At 38.0% G+C, this 23,534-nt stretch overlaps 1 protein-coding gene across 22 annotated transcripts in view; it reads left to right on the forward strand.

Annotated features, from left to right (window-relative positions):
* The window catches only part of ptprfa (protein tyrosine phosphatase receptor type Fa), a 312,377-nt gene that overhangs the window by 190,326 nt on the left and 98,517 nt on the right, over window positions 1-23,534 (forward strand). For 9 of the 22 annotated variants that reach the window (XM_078408325.1, XM_078408329.1, XM_078408326.1 and 6 more), the window contains 5 exons: window positions 2,026-2,159; window positions 3,364-3,508; window positions 7,589-7,894; window positions 15,686-15,879; window positions 20,741-20,767. In XM_078408325.1, the coding sequence (XP_078264451.1) occupies window positions 2,026-2,159; window positions 3,364-3,508; window positions 7,589-7,894; window positions 15,686-15,879; window positions 20,741-20,767 (806 nt within the window). The remainder of the gene's footprint in view (window positions 1-2,025; window positions 2,160-3,363; window positions 3,509-7,588; window positions 7,895-15,685; window positions 15,880-20,740; window positions 20,768-23,534) is intronic. The other 13 variants (XM_078408335.1, XM_078408336.1, XM_078408343.1 and 10 more) reach the window with 3 other exon arrangements.

Here is a 23,534-nt window from a genome sequence, read left to right on the forward strand (position 1 = left end):
TTATATTACTGAACCAGAATCCATTGACTTTGGATTATTGATTTCAAGACATGAGTTTGAATTACATTACAATGGCATAAAACATAAATTCAAGTAACAAAATAAATCTGGAGTTAAAAAGCTGAATTGCATTTCAAACATTTACCTCGCCATTGCCCTTCATTAGAAAATCTTCTGTTCTCCAGAACCACAGTGTGTGATTGACTCTCAGCTAAATTGGTTTAGCAACCCACTCAATTCACAAATAAGTAAGATTGGCCAGTGCCGGCCTAGCCAGTGATGTCCACAACTAGTGAATTAAAACTAGTCCTTTCTCAAAGTCTGTGCTGTATTTTATCAACTATTATTTTCAAAAAAGGTACCCTGTGTGCAACTACTGTTGTTAGATTAGAAATGAAGGCAGAATCTCCTGGCTTTTAATCAATTAACTGGGCAGTCACTTTGGATTCTCAAAAACAAGTGAAATCCTGTCTTCAACTGCTAAGTGGCAGGTATCGCTGAATAGTAAATAATACAGTAACTTCCCATTTGCCACCCAGATCATCAGATTTATATAGGGAAAAATCGTTCTTACTTTTTATTGCACAGTGTACATTGTAATTACATGGGTAGCCTATCTATTCTTCTACATTTGGTCTTGCGCTACTAAGTAAGCAAACCAGGTGATCTCATTTCTGATTACTGGCATTTATTTAGTTAGTTACACTTGATAGTACAGATCAGATATTTGGCCCCTTTCTAATGTGTTTGGAGGCATTAAGCCAGAATTTCCATTCCTTAATGGTCTCCAGTGACAACTAGGAAGATTATGTTAGGCTATTGTCTGAGGACAGGATTAGATTTAACAGTGAAGTTTCTATGCCAAAGAGTGATACAAACATTTGCAGTCCATGGCCAGATAGTAGTCCCAGCATTTCTAGTTCTATTCATGTTATTATATGCTCCTCGTGGTGATCTGAAATGTATGTGTTTTCGTCTAAGACAAGGCAACATTATTTGGTATTCACCAGTTTAACATGGTCCAAAAAGCTTTGTTACCTCATAAAATTATTCATGTGGAATACTTTGTTTAAAGGCTTATTAACATAGGGTATTGCAACAGCAAATATACTTTGTGACAATTGTACAGGACTAAACGTATTAAAATGTGATTGTTGTATTTATGAGAAGTAATACATGCTTTAGTGCTTATATGTAGCTTCAGGGATCCCAACAAAGAATATTACTACGTCTTATGGTGTCAGAGAAGAAAATAGGTTGCTGTCACCGGCCCTTGAACTGGTGATTTTTTTTCCACCATTGGTGTCATCTTCTGGGAGGTCAACTCTCAGCTGATCCATGAGCCCTAGTGCAAGTGCCTGGCTGCACTCCCAGAATGGCTTTAACAGCTGGAAAGCCTGGAGCCCATGCTAACCTACTATTAAAACTTTCACTGAGACTGAATGTGAATGCCAACGAAATACATGGAAACTAATTGAATACTGTAAGAAAGTCGAGTTACTGAAGTGCTGACAGCTGTTTGTTCCCATTAATTTCAATTGGAACTCACTACATGTGCCAGATTAACATGCCACTGGTTCAGAAAGCTGATTTCTCCACCGAAGAGCTGGAAAATTAGAGGTTTGCACTGCTCCATTAACTCCATGAGGAGTACAAAAGAACATTGCAGGTATCCTAAGGCTGCCACTTAGCAGTTGAAGACAGGATTTCACTTGTTTTTGAGAATCCAAAGTGACTGCCCAGTTAATTGATTAAAAGCCAGGAGATTCTGCCTTCATTTCTAATCTAACAACAGTAGTTGCACACAGGGTACCTTTTTTGAAAATAATAGTTGATAAAATACAGCACAGACTTTGAGAAAGGACTATTTGGTTGAAGTATGTACTGTATGCCAAAGCAAACCAGTTTTAACAGAATTGTTGCCAGCAAAACTATTTGAGAAAATTAATACATGAAAGATTTTTGGTAGAAACGGGAATATACTTATAACGGTTGAATGTTGCTTTCAATTTCATTCTTCTACAGTTCCTGCACAGCCAGCTGAGTTCCAAGCTGAAGCAGAGTCCGATACCAGTATTGCGCTCTCTTGGGTGGTGCGTCAACAAGAAAAAATTCTCAATTACGAATTGGTGTATTCTGAGGAGGAAGATGGCAAAGAGGTATGATGACGTCTACATCTGTAGTGGCATGAAAATTAAAGGGAAATGCGAAGCTCCCACTGAGTTGGGCACAGAGCTATACAACACAAAACAGATTCTTCAAAACAGATTCGTACATGCCAACCAAATTGTACAATCAAACTGATCCCTCTTGTCTATGCCTAATCAAAATCCTTCTGTCTTTCCTTCTCTATACCTGTCCAATCATCTTTTAAATGGTGTAATTATACCTGCCACTACCACTCTGTCTGGTGACTTGTTCCATATAAGCACTGCTCTATGTGTAAAAAAGTTGCCCTCGGGTTCCTTTAAAATGTTTCATTTATGTGGCTTTGTTCCGAATATGAAGTTAAACAATGGGTAGCTAGCTATTAATTAATGATAGTTGTAAATGAACCTAACATGATTTCAGAGTAGGGGATTTTGGATCAGTTAGAAGAATTTGGTTTCTCTTTGCATGATAAAACAAATTGTATCATATTTATTGATGCCCAATAGATTTACTTCATTTCAGACTAGGATTTGAACTTGCTAATTAAACAGAGGCAAGAATTTAATATAGATTTAAATAAAATCTTTGTAAGTTCACTGAATTGGAAAAAGACAAAAATAATAAGCTTTACTTTCCTTAATAAAATGAGTGCAGTTGTCAAGTGATAAATTGGTGGATATAACCAATTGTCGCAGAATCTTGGAAATGCTTTGTTAAAAAAAGCCTGTTAACAAGTGAAGACACATAAGTAAAATGCTAACATGGAAGCATAGTACTGGTGTGCTAGACAAAGCAAATTTAATTGATGTGCAGTTGAACTTCAAAGTTTTACTTGCATCTTACTGATTAACAGGTCAAAACAAAGCCACTAAAATAGCAGGTTAAATGCTGTTGCGTAAATAATTACTTGAAATGTAAGATGGTTGTAAATGCAAATTTCTATTTGCACACAATTTTGTATTTTTTCGTACTTTGTCAAGATTCACGAATTTAAATTTGATGCCATGTAATTTATGTAGTAATTATATAAATTGTTGTATAAAAGTATTAGGAAAATACCTCTCATTCAAAAATCAGACTAAATATCCAACGTAAGTTAACTTGTTGCTCTCAATTATACTTAGCAGTGTGAAGAATAGCATTCAAAGAAGAACACAGATAAAAGCAATAGTTCAGTTAATACTTTCAAGGCTCACTGAATTTTCATTGCAGGAACATGTAACCTTTGACCCCAAATCTTCATACACTGTGGAAGGACTGAAGCCAGATAAAACATACTACTTCCGTTTAGCAGCACGTTCAGAGCACGGTTTAGGAGCATACACACAAATAATTTCTGAAAAAACCATGCAATCCAGTAAGTATTAAAATTTCTGTTCGGATTTGTGACAATTTCAGATGGTTGTCCAGGGAATGTAATGAATAATAATGGTTAACAAGCTCAGTTGGTAAAGCTGTGTTTATTCAACGCAAATAATTATCCTGGGTATCACCTTTATTGCAATGAAAAATGCAGTATAATGTGCATTTTACTATTTCTAAATCACATTTGTTAAAATTCAACTTATTCCAAACCAACAGATTTTTAATGTGCATTATCTTCAGTCTTATCGTTTGAGTTTAGCTTTCCAAGTAATTGACAAATTTTGCGAGAGCTTAACTGTCTACTAAGGTGTAACTGAAGACAGTGAACCATAATTTTCCTTGGTTTTCACAACAAATAGCTGCGTTAAAATGCTGCTTCTGTGCAGATGAGTGCATTTTGTAATTTACAAAATATTTTTATAATCTTGTAAAGTGGCCTTCATAATTTTGAGTTGGCCCCAAAAGCTTAATAGCCAATGAGGTAATATTACAAATTAAAATTGCTGCAGAGTTCCCAAGGTTCCAATGTAACAAAATCTACATAATCTATTCCACATATGTTAATTGACGGATGTTGGTGAAGACACTGCTTGCTGGTCAACTGCTCTTTTTCAACTTTTAATTCCACCCCGCGGACCACCCCGCGGACCAGACCAGAGATTTAACATCTCATCTAGAAGATGGAATTCTCACCTAGATATTTTGTGTGCATGTATCTGGAATGGGCCTTGAATCCACAACTTGAAGAGGAATGTGTGAGCCTTCGGAACCATTGCTGATGTTAAGAGGGCTTATGAATAATCTTTTACTGGAACTTAAATGGATTTAGACTATTTTAGATTATTCTGCTTGAGTCTGCTAAGTGGGGAACTGTTTAAACAGGTATTAATTATTTATGGCATTTCTTATGTACATTGACTTTGAGTATGTAATATGTAAGGGGGTCGAACATGAACATAATTTGTCATGTATAGATAGTACTTTTTGAAGTGAAGGTATGCAGTTTGACGCTGGAAGTGATTGAGATTGCTTTATACTTTGAAGGTGTTTTAGTTTTCTCAGATGAAAAATTTTGAAACACTTGCATCTCATTCATTTCAAAAATTACAAATTGAGTTATCAGTATTAATTCAGGAATATTTTGTTTGATCTAGTGATACAGTTTAATTGTCTAGTGTACATCTCTAGTGCAAATCACAAACCTGATTTGAAAACACGTAAAAATAATTCACTGCTTTTCTCTGCTCTGCTTTGAGTGAAGAAAAAGAATCATGGGTAGAAAATAACTAGAGTATTTGGAACATATCCTCTTTGGATCTTAATTACAAATTTAAAAAATAAACGATTTTCCTAAATATTGAATACAAATAGAAGGTGGGATACTGTACCACAAAGGAACATAAATTAAAATTATATGATTGAGGGAAGGTAGGTTTTTATATGTAGAATAGTTGGTCAATGGTAATTGCCTTCCCATGAAAGAATGATGAATCCAGGTCGATTTCAAAATTTAGATTAGCAATTAGATTAGCAATTTACAGCGCCAGAGACCCGGGTTCGATCCTGACTACAGGTGCTGTCTGTATGGAGCTTGTACGTTCTTTCTGTGACCTGCGTAGGCTTTCTCCAGGGTCTCCAGTATTCTACACTCCAAAAACATAGAGGTTTGCAGGTCAATTGGCTCAGTATAATTGTAAATGGTTCCTAATGTGTAGGATAGTGATAGTGTATGGGGATCGCTGGTCGATGCGGACTCGGTGGGACGAAGGGCCTGTTTCCGCACTGTATCTCTAAACTAAACTAAAAATCAAAATGTGGGCCATTTCCTCATCCACCCTGTGGCTGCTTTTATTGCCATCTATATGATATATTGCTAAATGAACAAGGCTTCTTTGGCTGCACTTCTGAAACAAGCAATCTGTATTGTCTGAAAAGACAAGGCCGCAGTCAGACGACAACACCACAACATAGAATTTCTCCTTGCAGGTCACACAGCATGAGGATTAAAAAATGTATTGTTCCTTCACCATAGCTGGGTCAAAATACTGGTTCATAATTGAAGAACACTGGAGGAAATACTTTTAAGATGTGGGTGGCAACTATTCCACAAGATAACTCGTACCAAATCAATGCCAATTACTCCAGATCAAGAAATACTACAACTATTCGCATTGCATGTGCTGCTTTCGTACCTATTTAATCAGTAAAAACCTGTGTTTTTAATCATGGTAAGGCCTTTAATTTGGACATTGGGAATTTCAGGAAAAATGCCATTTAAAACTATTTAAGAAATCATTAAAGAGCCCTTGAACATGGTGGCTTTGTACAATGAACAACTTGTTTATGGAAGCATTCCCATTATAAATGTGAACATGAATATAATGGGAAAAGATAACTTCAAAAGTGCAGGTTAAATATTCTGAGGGTACGTTCTCAGAGACCCATGATTTTTTTCTTGTACTCTGGAATGTGTACCCACTCCTGAGTGCCTGTGAAAAGATGGTGGTGAGCCATCTTCTTAAACTACTGCCACCTTGTTGATAAAGGTATTGACCGAGTGGTTATAGGTTATAGCTTTATAGGATTTTAATTCAGTGGTCAAGAGTGTTTTATTGTCATATGTCCCAAAGCGGAACAATGTAATTCTTACTTGCAGCAGCAGATTAACAGGTTTGTATACACAGCACTCAATAAATAATATAATAAACAAACATAAAAAATAGTCCTGTAGATCCCTTCGATGATCGGGAGGTCAGTACCCGTGGTGGACTGAGCAGTGTTCATCACTTTCTGTAATCTCCTTGATTCCTGGGGGTTTAAGTTGCTGAATCTGGCTGTGATGCAACTAGTCAATATGCACTCTACCATACACCTATAGAAGTTTAAGAGAACATTAATCGACATACCATATCACCTCAAACTTCAAAGGAAGTAGAGGCCATGATGGGCTTTCTTAATGATTGCATCAATGTGTTGGGTCCAGGTCAGATCTTCAGAATGATGGTAAAAGATGGGCAACAAATTTCCAAATTGAGGTGATATGTAACTTGAAGGGGAAATTTCAGGTTGCTCAATTCCTTTTAACATTTTCTGGCCCTTTCAAGAATCCAGAGGTTACAATTTTGTTACATGCTATCGATGAACTGGCATAGACTTGATGCTTGAATGGTGTCCTTGTGTAACAATAGTGGGTTGCCTGCGTACAGATCATAGTCTTGTGTTGTACATGGTGAATGTTAGGCTGATTGATATACAGCACAGAAACAGCCGCTTCAACCCACACTGACAAAGACATATTTATCTGAAATACTCCCATTTGTTGGCATTTGGCCCACATCCTTATAAATGTTTCCTATTCATGTATCTGTCCCTCTCCCCCCTCCCCCTCCTCTCTCTCCCCCTCGCTCTCTTTCTTTCTCTCTCTCTCTCTCTCTCTCTCTCTCTCTCTCTCTCTCTCTCTCTCTCTCTGACATCTTCGTATTTTGAATTTTTAACATTTGCTTTTTGCTTTTGAAGTTTTTTTTAATAGTTTACCAATTCATTGAATTAACATAATTGTTACTGTGTGAGCTCATACTTGGGTTTATGATAAGTTTTAAATATCCAGGCTCAGCTGTGGGATGATGCCTACTACATGAATCCATTTAAAACTTGTCCCTCTGTTCATTAATAAGGATATCACATTGGACACACTCAGCTATTTACTTTTTATGCCTACCCAGACAGTTCAAATCCTTTACAGTTAATGTGCCAAATGATGCTACTTTAACTGTAGATATAGCTCAGTTTAATTAATGATGCATTTTGTACACTTTAAGGTAGGTACTTTTGCATGATTGTTCAGCATTTATCTTCTTTATTTTTGACCTACCATACTGTTATTTTACTATATTTATGCATGGCTGAATGCAATTATTATTTAGTAAATTTAAACATTATCAAATGTTTGACGAACTTTAATGTTGAATTGCTTGTTGTCTGCATGCATTTTTATTTTGGTATGTATTTTCTGGTTAGTCTTTTGTCATTTTATTTCATTCATTACTTTTCACCCCCTCCATTTATTCACTAGCCCCCTCTGCCCCCCCTCAAGATGTCCACGGTCTCGCCATTAGCTCCACGAGCATTCGGGTAAGTTGGCGCCCACCGCCAGCAAATAGCCGTAACGGAGTCATTACCAAATACTCCATTATATATCAGGCGGTGGACAGTGAGGACAACACAAAGCATGTTTTGGACAACATTGAGGCAGACACAACCAGCTCGCTAGTTGAGGGTCTGGAGAAGTGGACCGAATATCATGTGTGGGTAATGGCTCACACGAACGTTGGGCCAGGTCCGAAGAGTACTCCTGTGATTGTCCGCACGGAAGAGGATGGTAGGTCATTTGAACATATATTTAATATTGTGATACAACTTTCACAAAACTTTCAAAAACACAAATTTCACTTGGCATTTAATGAAAAGTGCAATTTAGATGGAAATCGGGAATAATTTCTGTAATCATGCATTTTAATATAATTGTACTAATTGGTTGATATTAAAGTTAGCATATAATGCTTTGATTGCAGGCTGTTCTGGAGAAATGACATAATTTATCAGTGGTCCATAATAAATTCTTAATATATTTTGAGTTAATACAAGATTTATTCAAAATCATTAAAAAGCTTATTGGCAAAGAGGTACTGCAGTTGTTTTTGAAGAAATTGTGGTGTTCAACTGTATAAGAAAATATCTATTGACTGCAAAGCACCAGACATTGAGGCGGAGCATTTATCTGAGCTCAGAACAATCAGCCGATGCAATGTATTAATTCAAGCTGTCTTGTCATCAGGCTTGGATAACAGGAGATTTACCCCAATCATTTAAAAATAATGTGTAACTATATACACCGATATAGACTATACACCGATGAGCCAAAACATTATGACCACCTGCCGAATATGCTGCTGGTCCTCCGTGTGCCGCCAAAACAGCGCCGACCCGCCAAGGCATGGACTCTACAAGACCCCTGAAGATGTCCTGTGGTATCTGGCATCAAAACATTAGCAGCAAATCCTTCAAGTCCTGTAAGTTGCGAGGTGGAGCCGCCTTGGATCGGACTTGTCGATCCAGCACATCCCACAGATGCTCAATCGGATTGAGATCTGGAGAATTTGGAGGCCAGGGCAACATCGTGAACACTTCATGTTCCTCAAACCATTCCCAAACAATGTGTGTAGTGTGGCAGGGCGCATTATCCTGATGAAAGAGGCCACTGCCATTAGGGAATACCATTGCCATGAAGGGGTGTACCTGATCTGCACCGATGTTTAGGTAGGTGACACGTGTCAAATTGACATCCACATGAATGTCAGGGTTTCCCGGCAGAACATTGCCCAGAGCATCACGCTCCCTCCACCAGCTTGTCGTCTTCCCACAGTCGGTTTGGACCAGATGGGATAGCCTTCGTTGCCCTCGTGCATCGATGAGCCTTGGGCACCCAACACCCTGTCGCCAGTTTGTGGTTTGTCCCTCCTTGGACCACTGTCAGTAGGTACTCACCACTGCTGACTGGGAACACCCCACAAGCCTTGCTGTTTCAGAGATACTCTGACCCAGTTGTCTGGCCATAAGAATTTGGCCCTTGTCAAAGTCGCTCAGGTCTTTACTCCTGCACATTTCTCCTGCATCCAACACATCAACTTCAAGAACTGACTGTTCACTTGCTGCCTAATATATCCCACCCTTTGACAGGTGCCATTGTAACAAGATAACCAATGTTATTCACTTCACCTGTCAGTGGTCATAATGTTTTGGCTGAGATGGATAGATTGAACCATGTAAGATGGATAGATTGAACCATCTTTGTGTCTGATTTTACCAAATCGGTTCTTGTTATTCAATGGAAACAGGGTAACACTGGTACATTAGCTTTAGCAATTACTTAGGTTTGATCCTGACTTGGTGCTGCCTGTGTAGAGTTTGCAGGTTTTTGTGCCCAGATGATTGCCCCCACTTTCCTAAGATTCATTGGTTTGTAGTTTGGGGAACTACTGACGATTATACCGTATGTGGGTGGGAGAAGAATCAGGGTGGAGTTGATGTACATCTAAGATAGAATAGGTTACCGAGATATCAAATAAAGAATGGGTTTGATGGGATTTTTTTGTGAACTGTCAGAGATTCAATAGGCTGAAAGATGTATGTTGTAAAACAATGTGAAGAATATTTCGCTGATATCTAGAACTAATTATAGTTCTTTAATTTCTGCACCAGTTTATTTTTATCTTTCTGGAATATCAGAAAGCAAAGAATCTGTAAAAGTACTGCAATAATAATAATAATAATGCATTTTATTTATATAGCGCTTTTCATATACTCAAAGACGCTTAAATATGTAGCTTATGTTCTTCAAACACCTTCTACAATATCTATTCAGTTATCTTAGCCAGTACATTCGAAACATTTCTGCACCGTAGACATATTCCGTGAGATCTGAGATGCAAGGTGTTATTTATCTCCTGCGTTAGCCTGAATTCTGAATAACTTTCTCTCTCTTTCTTTTCTCTGGTCCAAACTTGAGAGTTTCATTGCAAGTGATTGTAGCGATACTTATTTCCAAGAGTGGTTGCAGACCAAAATTACTTTGAAATAATATTTAAAATACACTTGGACAGGAGCGTGCATGCAGGAGCAGGAAAAGTTTAGAGAAATACAGCTGAAACATAAGCAAATGGGACGAGGTTAAATGGACATGGACGAATTGGACGAGATGGACCTGTTTCCGTGCTGCATGACTCTATGATTTTATAAAAGGGAATATAACGTTGTGGTTTCAGAGAAGTGATCAGAAAGGGTTTTGTCAATGAGAAAAGTGAGCTGATGGTGGCAGAAATTACCATGGATATGCATTAAATGGACTATGTGGATGGCAAAGTGTGACAAAGGAGCAAAGTGCCAAGCAAGAAAAGGGATAAAAGTGAGATGAGATGAAGATTGAAATGTCCGAAGTTGAAAGATCACTTGGTGCAGCAAATGTGTGTGGGCTACATAAAGATATTTGGTATCTTTGGAGCTTGGTTGGTGTTAGAGGCTGAAGACATTGAAGCTGAGGTGAGAGGAGTGGAGCAAGTTGAAGTGCTTGTACCAGGATATTGTGGGATAAGAAGAGCGGTGTAAAAATACGGGAAGGATAGGAGGTCAGACCAACATGGGATTATGTGAAAATGCTTCATGTCACCAGTGCAGATGTGGAAGATTCAGAAATGGATTTTGGAAGGGTATGGGTGAAAGATTCATGGGGAGCATGGTGTTTGGTGATATCGTCATCACCATTGAGCCACAGTTTACTTCAAGGCTGCAATGCAGTTATTTATAATTATAGTAAAACCTGATGCATCAGTGTACATTCTGAATGCATGCCACACCTTAATGAACAGGCTCTGTTTTTACAGATATCCATAAGTTAATTTTGTCCGTCAGTCAGAAATGTGCACAAAAATCATTCCATGTGGTAACCATACCTCCACGATATTATAATGAATTATATCAAAAGCACAGAAGACTGGAAAAAAAGAACAATTACTAAAAGTGGAGAGAGCCAGAAAATAAGTTCTGCCACGTGTCGGAGCGAACGTATGCACATACTTTGGACTTTTGAATATAATGATATTATGAGAGTGTTGGGCTTTCATGACCGGACATGGCCTGGGCTTGGGGTGTCAAAAATGAATGTCAAAAAGTGCACTGTTAAAGTTTCAAATGCTGAATTTATTTTTATCCATTATTGTCCCAATGTTCATATAGGGCAAACATGTATTTTCAGTCTAGGAATGTACCCTCCTAAAATTGAAGGACCCAAAATGGGGGAATAGAGGGGTGATGGAGGGAAACAATGTTTACTCTGCTGCAACTTGTATACTAAACATAGCACAAAAAGTAAGGAAATTTGTGTTTGGTAGATTATTTCTTTGTTGTAACAATGCTTCTTGGCAATAAATCTTATACCGTTGGAAAGCCTGTTTATTTCCCTTTTAAATGGTGCCACATTTGTAAGGAACATGCATTTGTGGGATGAGCAGCAGAGCTGAGTATATGGGTTGCGCCCATGAAAAATTTGCCAAATCTTCTCTGCCAATGCCAAACAGCTTATTCTGCCATTGACTCTTGTTCGGTGTTGTTTGGTGGATTGGATGATTGAAGTCTGAAGAAACAAGACATATTGGCAATTTAACAATTTATTCATTTAATAAACAGGAGCCACAGTAGCGTGTGGAAGAACCATACACAGCCATAACAGCCTGGCACCCCCTCCTCATGCTGGTCACCAGCCTGGTCACACACTGTTGTGGGATGGCATCCCATTCTTGTCAGCACCTGGGGGTACCAGAAGCTCAAAACAAGAGTCAATAGCAACAGCAGAATAAGCTGTTTGGCATTGGCAGAGAAGATTTGGCAAATTTTTCATGGGCGCAACCCATATACTCAGGTCTGTTGCTCATCCCACAAATGCATGTTCCTTACAAATGTGGCACCATTTAAAAGGGAAATAAATAGGCTTTCCAACGGTATAAGATTTATTGCCAAGAAGCATTGTTACAACAAAGAAATAATCTACCAAACACAAATTTCCTTACATTTTTGTGCTATGTTTATATTGTACAGTGAGAATTGACAGTAAGAACCCTGTTGACAGGGAATGGCTATCCTTGAAAGGAATCCCAGTTGCATCCATCTGCTAATAGTGTTTATAACTCACCAGTGGAAGGGGTGGGATGAAAATGATGACAATTAAATCCCAGTGTGTGACTGAGTAGTAACATAGAAACATTTTAACATAGCCAGTTGGACATTATAAGAATTCCCTTAAAAAATATTGAAAAGTAAGGAATCGCAACGGAAGACAATAGGCATTCTTCAGATAATGTGAAATAAAGCAGATTGGGAGACAATGAATTTAATCTATGAAATAGCAGCAAAAGAGTAAAACTATTAAGAAGGTTTTAATTTGGATATGCAAAGAAGGCAAGTTAGCAAGTATCTCAAGGAGAAAAAAAGATTAATTATGTTTGGAGGCAAGAATATTGACAGGTGGGGGGGGGGGGGTTAAAAGAGCATAATTGAGTGGGGAGCAATTAGTACTAAGGATGAGAATTAAGTCAGATCTGTCCTGATAATTGGTGAAGAATAAGTGTGAGGCAATAATAGTCAAACTTAAAGTCAGATGTGGTGAGATAGAATTGACCTTTTTGATTGGTGAAATTGCCTTGGTGTACTGATGAAATGATGCCAAGGAATTATGCAGACATGGGCAGACAAGTGTGGGAGCTCAAGTGTCAGTGGGTTTGATGGGTGATATTTCTGTGGAAAATGGAGATCCAGAGTGTTTTCCAATTCAAGAAGAATGAAGTCAGAGATGACCAGTAGCAGTGGAAAGTGAAAATCAAAATCAATACCAGGATGAGAATAAGCAGACAGTGATAGAGAACCATCAGACTAAGAAATGGGTAGCTGTCCAGATACCAGAAATACAGGCAAAACAGCCTGAGTAGAAAACAGCAGCAATGTTGAGCTCATTCCGAGTTCCTAAAGTAATCGAGAAATAGTATTTAGTGCAGAATTTTATACCAGAACTCTCAGCAGCACAGCAAAGCAAAGAAATCAAAAGTTCACTGAAGTACTGTACAGTCAATCGCTGGGAAGGTAATTGAAGTTGAATTGGAATAGATGAAATGTAATTTGGATAAACCTTCGAACTTTCACCTAAATCTGTGCGTTTTCTTAGAAATATTTGACAATTCTTTTGCTATTTCTTGCTCCGCCTAAATGATTTTCTACCTGAACTTATGGGACCATTTCTTTATAATTCATTTTATATACATATCAGTCACAAGCCTACAGTCAGGTCTCCAGCTCATTTTCAGATCCAATTTCACTTTTTCTGTTGTGTAAAAGTTTGAAATTAGCATTTTATTTCTTGTTCTAATGCTGTTTTCAACTTTGAAGTATTTCTGTGAATTGAATCTGTGGTATAAATCCCAATAGTCAGTATTGTTATTACTTATACTAAACTTTAGATCTGGACTAATTGTGTAAATTATTTTTCGGAGTGATCTGTTCTTTTTCCATATGATAATTTAGTACTTATTGAATATTCAATGTCAATTGGTGAATAATAATTAGGGAATAATAATAATTTATAAATGGCAATTTTCTCCGGTGTGGGACGAATAAAGGAACATATAATTAAATAAATAATGAATATATGTAGATATGTTGAAAATATTCCCTCGCTCTCCACTTCCCTTTGTGCTTAAATTTGAGAAAAGAATTGGTGTTTAGAATTAAATTAGTGGGATTTGCAGTTTTGAAAAAGGAAGTCTGAAAGATGCATTTGTAGTAGGAGGTTCTTTCAGTGGATACCAGATGGATTACTTTTGTTGACAATGGACATTCTGATCCTTGTTTTTGCCACCAAAGTGGATAACCTCATATTTATCTACATTATACTGCACATGCATCTGCCCACTCACTCAACCTGTCCAAGTCACCCTGCAACCTCCTAACATCCTCTTCACAGTTCACACTGCCACCCAGCTTTGTGTCATCTGCAAACTAAAGTCTCCTGTGTCTCAGCTGATCAATAATTGTTTTAGATGTGAACATAAGAATTCACAGCATGATGAGGCCACTCGGTCCTTCAAGCCTTCACTACCACTATTTAAGACCATTGCTGACCTGAGTGTATCCTTAGATCCATATTCTAGATTCCATCTATCCATGATCTTTCACCTCCCTGCTGATGAAAAATCTATCTGCCTCTCTGGAAACAAGCATTCAAAGATATTGGTTCCACCACCATTCCACCACCCAAGAAAGAGAGACATTAGTCTCTTTTCTGAATTAAACAGGTGTCCTTATATTTTTGAAAATGACCATGATTCTAGATTCTCCCATCAGAAGAGACATCCACTCTACCAAGACCTCCCTTAATGTTCGAATTTACAGCCATTTCAGGGATCTTACTTTTCTTTTTTGTGAAGCCTCATGGAAACTGTTTGCTTAATTCATCTGCTGTCTTCTTTTCTATTGTTAATGCCTCAGTCTGTTTTTCTAAAGCCTCTGAGCAGTTGGAGTCCTTCAAAATATATTGGCGCTCTGCTAAATAGAAAAAACTCCTGACCCAACTACAGGAAGATTAATGCTAATTGCTATGTGATATAATTGCAGCATGTCTGCATTGATAGAATATATCATACAAAGGGATTCTTAAAAAATTACTGTAAGAAGATATAATATACCAATCTCCATTATTCATTACTGAATCATGCTGTCCCGGTTTATATGTTGCAATGGTGGGGAGCATGATAGTTGGTCGAAGATGTCCTTCAGCGTTGTAAGAAAAGAAATAGCCCATTAAATCACTTACCAGTTAAAACTGCTGAAAGGAAACCTATGCAAATGTAAAGTAAAGGCAACAATTAGATTCAGAATGATGGCCATTAGTTAAATGATCTTCCAATATACCTTCACTTCAGATAATACGTATGGGGAAAGCAACAGAACCTGCATTAAGTGCACATAAATCTGAGAAATTGCTTAAGTACAGCAGTAAGGTATTAATTTTGCTTTCCTTCTCCGACACTGTGATCATAGTTGGAGACGCATGAAAATCAGATTATCATTTTAGTGTATCCCTTCTCTTAATTTATAACATTTCTGTTTATCATCAGATTTCTGTTAGAAATAACCCTACAGTGAGATCTCTTATTTTGGTTAGTTTCTCTCCATATACAGAACAGACCCATCAGATGAAGAAAATTGGAGTTGGGAGATACCTATTTGTCCTCCAGGAAATTTTATTGAATGAGCCCCAAATTATGGAATTGGGGTTTTGTTTTCTGAAGACAATTAGAAAATATGTATATTGGATATTTTTTGTTAAAACTCATATTAAATGATGGCACTGCATCTCCAGCCCAGCCTAAAGTTCTATTATTTTTGTTGCCCAGAAGGTAAATGTATTTTTTTTCAAAGAGACTACTTGTTTAAATATGATGTTGCCTTCCCTAAAACAATTATTTCTTTAGGATGGAGAGTGGAAGAAAGTGTTCATTATCAAGCATGAAAGAACTTATGGATTCTAAAATTGTTCCTGAAAGGTTGATCATTTTATTTTTTATCGTAGTGCCGAGTGCACCACCACGAAAAGTGGAAGCAGTGTGTGTGAACTCAACAACAATCAAAGTAACTTGGAAGATGCCAGTGTCTAACAAGCACCATGGACAGATCCGAGGATACCAAGTCACTTATGTGCGCTTGGAGAGAGGGGAAACGCGAGGACATCCTGTAATTAAAGATGTAATGTTAGCAGAAGAACAGGTAAGAACATTTATTTGTTAGTCATTAAAATTCTGAATCATGAGTTCAAGAAAGGAATGATTATATCAAGTCTCAAGTGGATTCTGAAGACGCTATGAATTGGGTGTGGTCCAATTGGCTTTCCTGTTAATTTTGAGTTTGATATAAACATTTTCTCAGAAAATGATTATATTGAGTAAATATGTAAATTCTTTGAACAGATTAATTTTTTTCAAGAGAGAGTTGTATTTAGTTCTTAGGGCTAAAGGAATCAAGGGATATGGGGGGAAAAGCAGGAACGGGGTACTAATTTTAGATGATCAGCCATGATCATATTGAATCAAATTGATCATATTGGCTGAAGGGCAGAATGGCCTACTCCTGCACTTATTTTTCTATGTTTCTAAATCTAATGATTATTCATAATATACATTTTACCTTTTTCTTTTTCACTTCTATCAATAATGTTTGCAACATACAACATTTTGTTTTCACAAGTGATTGGAGTAAAATTAGGCCATTTGCCAAATCGAGTCTACTCCACCATTCAATCATGGTTGATCTCTGCCTTCTATTCTCATTTTCCTGCTTTCTCCCCAAAACCCTTGACACCCATTCTAATCAAGAATTTGCCTATTTCTGCCGCAAAAATAACCACTGACTTGGCCTCCACAGCCCACTGTGGTGATGTTTCACAGATTAACTACCCTCTGACTATAGAAGTTCCTCCTCACCTCCTTTCTAAAGGTATGCCCTTTAATTCTGAGGCTATGACCTCTGGTCCTAGACTCTCCCACCAGTGGAAACCTCCTTTCCACATCCACTCTATGCCTTTCATTATTCTGTAAGTTTCAATGAGGTCCTCCCCTCAACCTTCTAAACTCCAGCGAGTAGAGGCTCAGTGCTGTCAAATGCTCATCATATGCTAACCAACTAATTCCTGGATTAATTCTTGTAAACCTCCTCTGGACCCTCTTCAGAGACAGCACATCCTTCCTCAGATATGGGGCCCAAATTTGTTTTCATCTGCATTAAGATTTCACTGTGAGCAGAACTGAAAATTGGACTGTTTGGAAATTCCTTTTCATGCTTAGATTTTGTTTCCTCAAATATAACACGAAGATGTGCACAGAATTAAAGCAAAACACGAAGATGTGCACAGAATTAAAAGTTGTTTACTTGCTGTTTATTGCACTTTATATTTATATACTACATAACACCATATTTTTATGATTTATTTGACTTTTCTGTGTCTAGGTTCAGGAATGTAACCGGTAAATCATTTTATTATTAGTACCAGCTATTATTGCATGTTTTTCTTTACTTCCAGTGAAACCAAATAGAATTAAAATAAAACTGATTATGCGTTAATCAAAATCATGCGTTAATTTTGAGATTAAATGATTAGTTTAATATCTTTGGTAGTGGGTTCGATTATTAGCAAAAATTGAATTTTTTGGGGGTATTTTTCTTTCTGTTTGTATTTTTTTGTATTACTCTTTCTGCAGGACTAAATAGTTTCTTCCAGGTTTCAATAGAATTTTGTAGTTGTAATGGTAGGTGTCACATTATTGCTTACTTTTAACTTTCATTCTTTATTTCTCTCATTTCTTTGAAGAACCCGTCTTGCTTCAAATCAAATTGAGACTTTGTTTTCAATACAACACACAGTTGTATTCTCTATTCCAAAGTCCAAGTCCATAGAGAATACAATTTATTCAGGGCGAGAAAAGCAATGTATTTTATGGCTGGGAAACCCCTTCCTAAGCATAACATATGCAATAGGAGAAAGCGAAAGCCTTGCAATCTTGAACCTACTTTGTCATCATGGGTAATATGATATTAGCCGAACTTCACTTTCCTCCCTTTTTCCATAGACCGCACATCTCTCTCTCGAACATATTCTGTCTTGAATTTTCAGTCTTCGATATATTAAATGTTTAATCTCTTCAGTTCTCTGCAGTGGAGAATTCCAAAGATTCATAAATATCTTGAGAAAAAATATATATCTTCCATCCCCCGTATTGTGGTGTCGTGGGGGAATGGGAGGCTTGAAATGACCTTGTTTTCTAAAATAAACGTCCCCTCGCCTCAGAGAAAACATTTTCTCAGCATCTCCTCTGTAAAGCCCCTGAAGAAACTTAATATCCAGCTAAGTTCATATGATATAGCTTAACCAGCCCACATCCTCAGAAAACTATTCATGCCAGAAATTGATCTCTGAAGCTTCTCTGGACAACCTCCCTCCCAAAATGTAGATACGAAACCTGTAGGTAATACTTAGCATGGTCTTGCCAAAGTCCTGAGAACCTGTGTTACAACATTCCTACTTTTATAACACATTCCCTTTTGTAATAAACGAGTCAACATTTGATTTATCCTCCTAATTATTTTCTGTATCCAATACAGAACAGCACAGCACAGGAACAGGCCTGTCAGGCCATGATGTCTGTGCTAACCATAATGGGAAGTTAAATTAATGGAATCTGCCTGCACATAGTTTATATTCCTGCCCCTTCATGTGGCTGTCTAAATGCTGTTTAAACGCTCTTGTCCGATCTGCTCCACTACATCCCATGGCCTCATATTCCAGGCATCTACAACTCTTAGGGGAAAAAAATGCCGCCTTTAAACTTTCTTATGCCTGAAACCTATGTCGTCTGGTGTTTAACATTTTCACTCTGGGGAAAAAAAAACTTTAAATATCTCCCCTTTCTATGCCTCATAATTTTATATACTTCTCTGAGGTTGCCTCTGCGATGCTCCAGAGAAAACAATCCAAGTTTGTCCAAACACTCCTCATAGCTAATCCAGGCAATATCCTGGTGAACATCTTTGCACCCCCATAAGCTCCCACACACTTACTCGATCAATTTTGTGAGAAATTACCTCTATGTACAATGACAAGCTGACTATCCCTAATAATCTAATTTTTTTCATATGTGAGCAGATCCCATCTCTAAGAATCTTCTCCCATAATTCACTGGCCTAAATTTTGCTGGATTATCCAGATTACCCTGTTCAAAGAACATTAGTTATTGGCTAGTCTTGCGGTACCTTGCCTGTGACTAACGATGACACTAAGATCTCTGTCAAGGCCTGAATTTTACTCCTCTGTGTCACATATTGGGGGGGGGGGGGGACATGAAACCCCCTGTGTTCTATCTGCTTAGGCACTTTTATACATTTTTCCCCTTCCTTTTAGGTGGATAATATTTTCCTTGACATCTGCTAATTTTTTGCCGACTCTCTTACCTTTGTAAAACTTATTTCCTTCACTGCATCCTCCCTTGAACATGTTTCTCACTATTTTTTGTATTGTCAGCAAATTTGGATATACGCTCAATTCCTCCATCTAAATCAGATCATAAATAGTTGGGATGACAACATTAATTCCTTTAGTGCCCTAAATTATTGAATTGACAACCTGAATATTATCCATTTATACTGGAGTCCTTTTTTGTATTAGGCTCCAGTGCAATGAGCTCCAACCATGTGCAGTAAGCTTTTATGTGGTACCTTCCTTAATTCCATCTGGAAGTGCAAATGCGCTGTATCTATCATTCCCCCATTAATTACTCGGATCAATATCCCCTCAAAAGAGCCCAATACGTTTTTTGAAGACAATTTTCCTTTCAAAGTACCAAGTTGAGTTTGTTTGATTGCATTATGATTTTCCTTTTGTTTCTAAATCATGGATTCCAGCATTCTCTCAATGTCAGGCTAACTAAGTTATAGTTTCCTGTTTCTATCTTCCTCCTGGTTGTGTAAATGAAGTTATATTTCCAGTTTTCCAGTCTGCCAGCACCCATCAAGGTTATGTGGAATTGTGGATGTGTATTAATATACTGAATTGCTGATCAAACAATATTGTTTTTCATTTGTTGTTCTGTTCTTGTAAAAGTACTAAACCATGTAATGAAGTCATGATAGTAGTTTCACAAAGAACTACATAATTAATTGCTGGGTACAACCTTGTGTGTTATTTATTCAAATTGCGTTTATATAACCAACAAATGTTAAAAGTCATTGTTGAATAATCTGGGATGATTAGGTTGACCTGACCTTATTAGAAATGGAATAAACCTTTAGTTCATTTAACAATAGATTTTTGGACTGTAAACTGCCAATGGACTTGACCTGGCTTGTCCTGGATCTAAATCTCAGCTGAGGTGAATGTAAATTTGGCTTCTTGCAACAAACATTAATCCAGAACTTGAGAAACTTTGTGCTAATGAACATATTGTGTATAAATGAACATTATCCTTGTTCTTGGCTAAAATGTCAAGGTGTTTAAGTAGAAATTAATCAGTTGTTTAACTTGTCACCTGCCTTTAGTGTACTTTTTCATAATTTTGGACACAGGTTTTTGTTTCAGCACAGTTTTTAATAAACCATACAGGTAGCAGTTGAAAATAAGTTTTTTAAAAAAAGCAAATTGAACAGAAGACAATGGAGGGCGACTGTACTATTGTAATTGTATGCTGTTCCTGTTTTGGAACGTCTGTATTACATTCTGTGCAATATTTAGTCTTTATTTTTGGATATTATCTGTGATTTTTGATTACCTGAAGTGTGGCATGAAATAAATGACAAATGACAACCAAGAGCTATGCACTAGAAGAGGTTAAACAAAGGGTAAGCAAAGTATTAATATCAGCAGGTCACAAACACTAACACATAAATGCAGTTAGCTGAATCTTGTTCTAGTTTGTAAAATGAATCTGGTATTTATACCAGGCTAGAGTTTATATTTTAAAATACGTTCTGTATGTTTTTCCATTTATAGTTAGCATGTATCCTCACTAATCCAGTCTGAATTGTCTTTCCTCTAATCCCTTCTTTCTAATTGTCTTTCTTTTCCCCAAAACCATCCATTTAGTGGGAGTCTGAGGACACCCAGGACTATGTGAGTAATAAACATGCAATTTTGGGCATGGGCCTTCTATCACAAGTCATCAGAGGGATGTCAAAGATGAATATAACAGAGCATGTCTAAAAAATAAATATTTAGGGTTTTCATAACTATTTAATTCAGCAAACTATTTAAAATTGATTAGAATTTCTGTGCTCAGGGAAGTATTTTCCATCCCATGACTTGAAGTTAAAATTGCTGGCCACTGAATCAAATAGCAGCACCCATCGTGCCATGGTAATGTTCGGCTTAAAATTAAACACCATCAATAATCAAAGTCATACTAAGACATTTTTTAGTGTGTCATTAGACAATATAAATTCAACAAACTTTTTTTTTTTTTTTTTTGATGCAATACCTCTGGAGCTCATTTTACTTAAATAAAAGCAGCTTTTTCTCCCACCGAATACAATCTTACAGTTTACTCAATTCTTCTCCAATTGCCAAAGAGTAAAACAAATGCATGGTTGCCACAAAACTGAAGGAGAATTGCAATATGGCAATCCAAAGAAATTCAGTCTTCCTAGCACTAATGGTGCTTCTGATCCACAAAGTAAATTCTGGCATGTCACATTTCCTTTCTCAGAGATATTGTACAAAGTCCACACGGATTCTGCCATGTCAGGATAAAATCTTGGAGCTTGAGATCTCAAAGCCTCCCTGAAAACATCTGATGTTCCCAGTAATTTGCAGGAATCCCTGTCAGTGACACTCAAAATGGAGAAAGAATATTCAGGGTATCATTGAGAACCTCAAGGTCATCTGTCAGGAGCACCCTCCCAGTTGAAATTGCACACCACAAAATGCCCACTGTTTTTCCTGTCAAGTGCTTCCTATCCAGTGGCGTGTCTAGGGTATGCCAGTTATGGCATGTGCCCTGGGCGCCACTTGAAGGGCGGCGGCAATGACACAAGGGACAATTTTACATTTAGCCAATTAACCTACAAACCTATACGCCTTTGGAGTGTGGGAGGAAACTGGAGCACCCGGCGAAAACCAATGCAAGTTATGGGGAGAACGTACAAACTGTATGGACAGCGCCGGTAGTCAGGACTGTAAGGCTGTAGCTGCACCATATGCCGGTAATGAGTACTTTAGACCATCTGATCTGCAATACCATTAATCCTTTATGCAAGTCACAGTAAAATAAATATTAATTGGTGCTTTGTAACTGGAGGTTTTGTTCCACTCCACAGTTATACACATATAGACTTCTCAAAGGCTAGCAGATCACCTCTGATCTAGGCTGTTGTTGGAATACAGGTCCACCACCAATTTTCCAGCACCCTTGTTCCAGAGCCTTGCCAAATTATCCGTTTTGTCGGACCAACGGAGGTCACGGTCTTATGGGGCCGAGATATTGGCTAGGGGAACAGATCTGCTGGCTCCGGCCGGGACGGAGTTCCAGAGCCCCAGCCGCAGGGAGCAAATTCGACCTGCCAATTGGCACAGAAGTCCCGATGAAGTCGAGATCGGCCGCCTCACCGAGCCTGGCCACAACATTTTCGGGGGGGGGGGGGCAGGGGGAGGAAGACCTCCAGGGGGGGATTTCAAGTGCGTTCTCTGTCCGGATTAGGGGGTGGGGGCTGGACGACCGTTTGCTGGAAAATCGGCAGTGGACCTGTAGGACCTGTGACGGCTCGGTGGCGCAGCAGTAGAGTTGCTGTCTTACAGCGAATGCAGCGCCGGAGACCTGGGTTCGATCCCAACTATAGGCGCTGTCTGCACGGAGTTTGTACGTTCTCCCTGTGACCTGCGTGGGTTTCCTCCGAGATCTTCGGTTTCCTCCCACACCAAAGACATACAGGTATATAGGTTAATTGGCCTGGTAAATTAAAAATTGGGTATAGGATAGTGTTAATGTGCGGGGATCGCTGGTCCCGGTGGGCCAAAAGGGCCTGTTTCCATGCTGTATCTCTAAACTTAACCCCTAAACACGCACAGGACGTGTCAGATGTTTGGACAGGGGCGCAATTTCAGTGCTTGCCATAGGTGCTATTTTCCGTAGATACGCCCCTGTTCCTATCCCATCTATATTAAGGTCTATGTTTGCTGCAGTGGCCTCATCAGCCACCTTGGAACTCATGTAATTGAAACTGAACATCCTCTTTCTGAGGAACTGTTATAAAATCAAATGTGAAGGAAATGGAAATGAATAGAAAAATCAAGGAAGTAATCATCAATATCATCATAATTATTTTGTGAATTGTATATACACAAAAAGTTCAGGATGGATCCTGGGTGCCTGGAAGGATGAGGCAGGACTAACTGCTGTGCTTCCATGCTGCCCTCTTGAGTGCCACTTAAAGTACCAATGAATTTTAAATCTTTGCAAAATTATATTCCTGGATTCCCGTAAAACATTAAGTTTCTTTACACACATGTTAAAGTCCAGCTTCCCCTCACGTTGATTGCATGTAAAATTAATATGCTTACATTAATCTAAATGGAGGTAGAATGTAGATAAATGTGGATAAACTGAAGGAACTATAGAAGTATTAGTTTGTTGACTCTTAGGAAAGGAATTAAGAAAAGAACAATGTACAGTATACACCTTTGTTGATCCCTCTTTGACATTCCTACCATACCATTTTGCATTGATTTTTCTCCGCTCCTTAAACTACATGTTTGCATGCGAAACATACTTGCTGGGAGAATCTCATGGGTGCTTTTTCTCTTCACTGTTACGTGTGATGTGTTGCAAACTAATATTTGTTTCATTAGTACAGATTTCACATAAATCAGTGGTGCTGGAGCAGTT

This window comes from Rhinoraja longicauda, chromosome 11 (assembly GCF_053455715.1).
Source record: "Rhinoraja longicauda isolate Sanriku21f chromosome 11, sRhiLon1.1, whole genome shotgun sequence".
Classification (NCBI taxonomy): domain Eukaryota; kingdom Metazoa; phylum Chordata; class Chondrichthyes; order Rajiformes; family Arhynchobatidae; genus Rhinoraja; species Rhinoraja longicauda.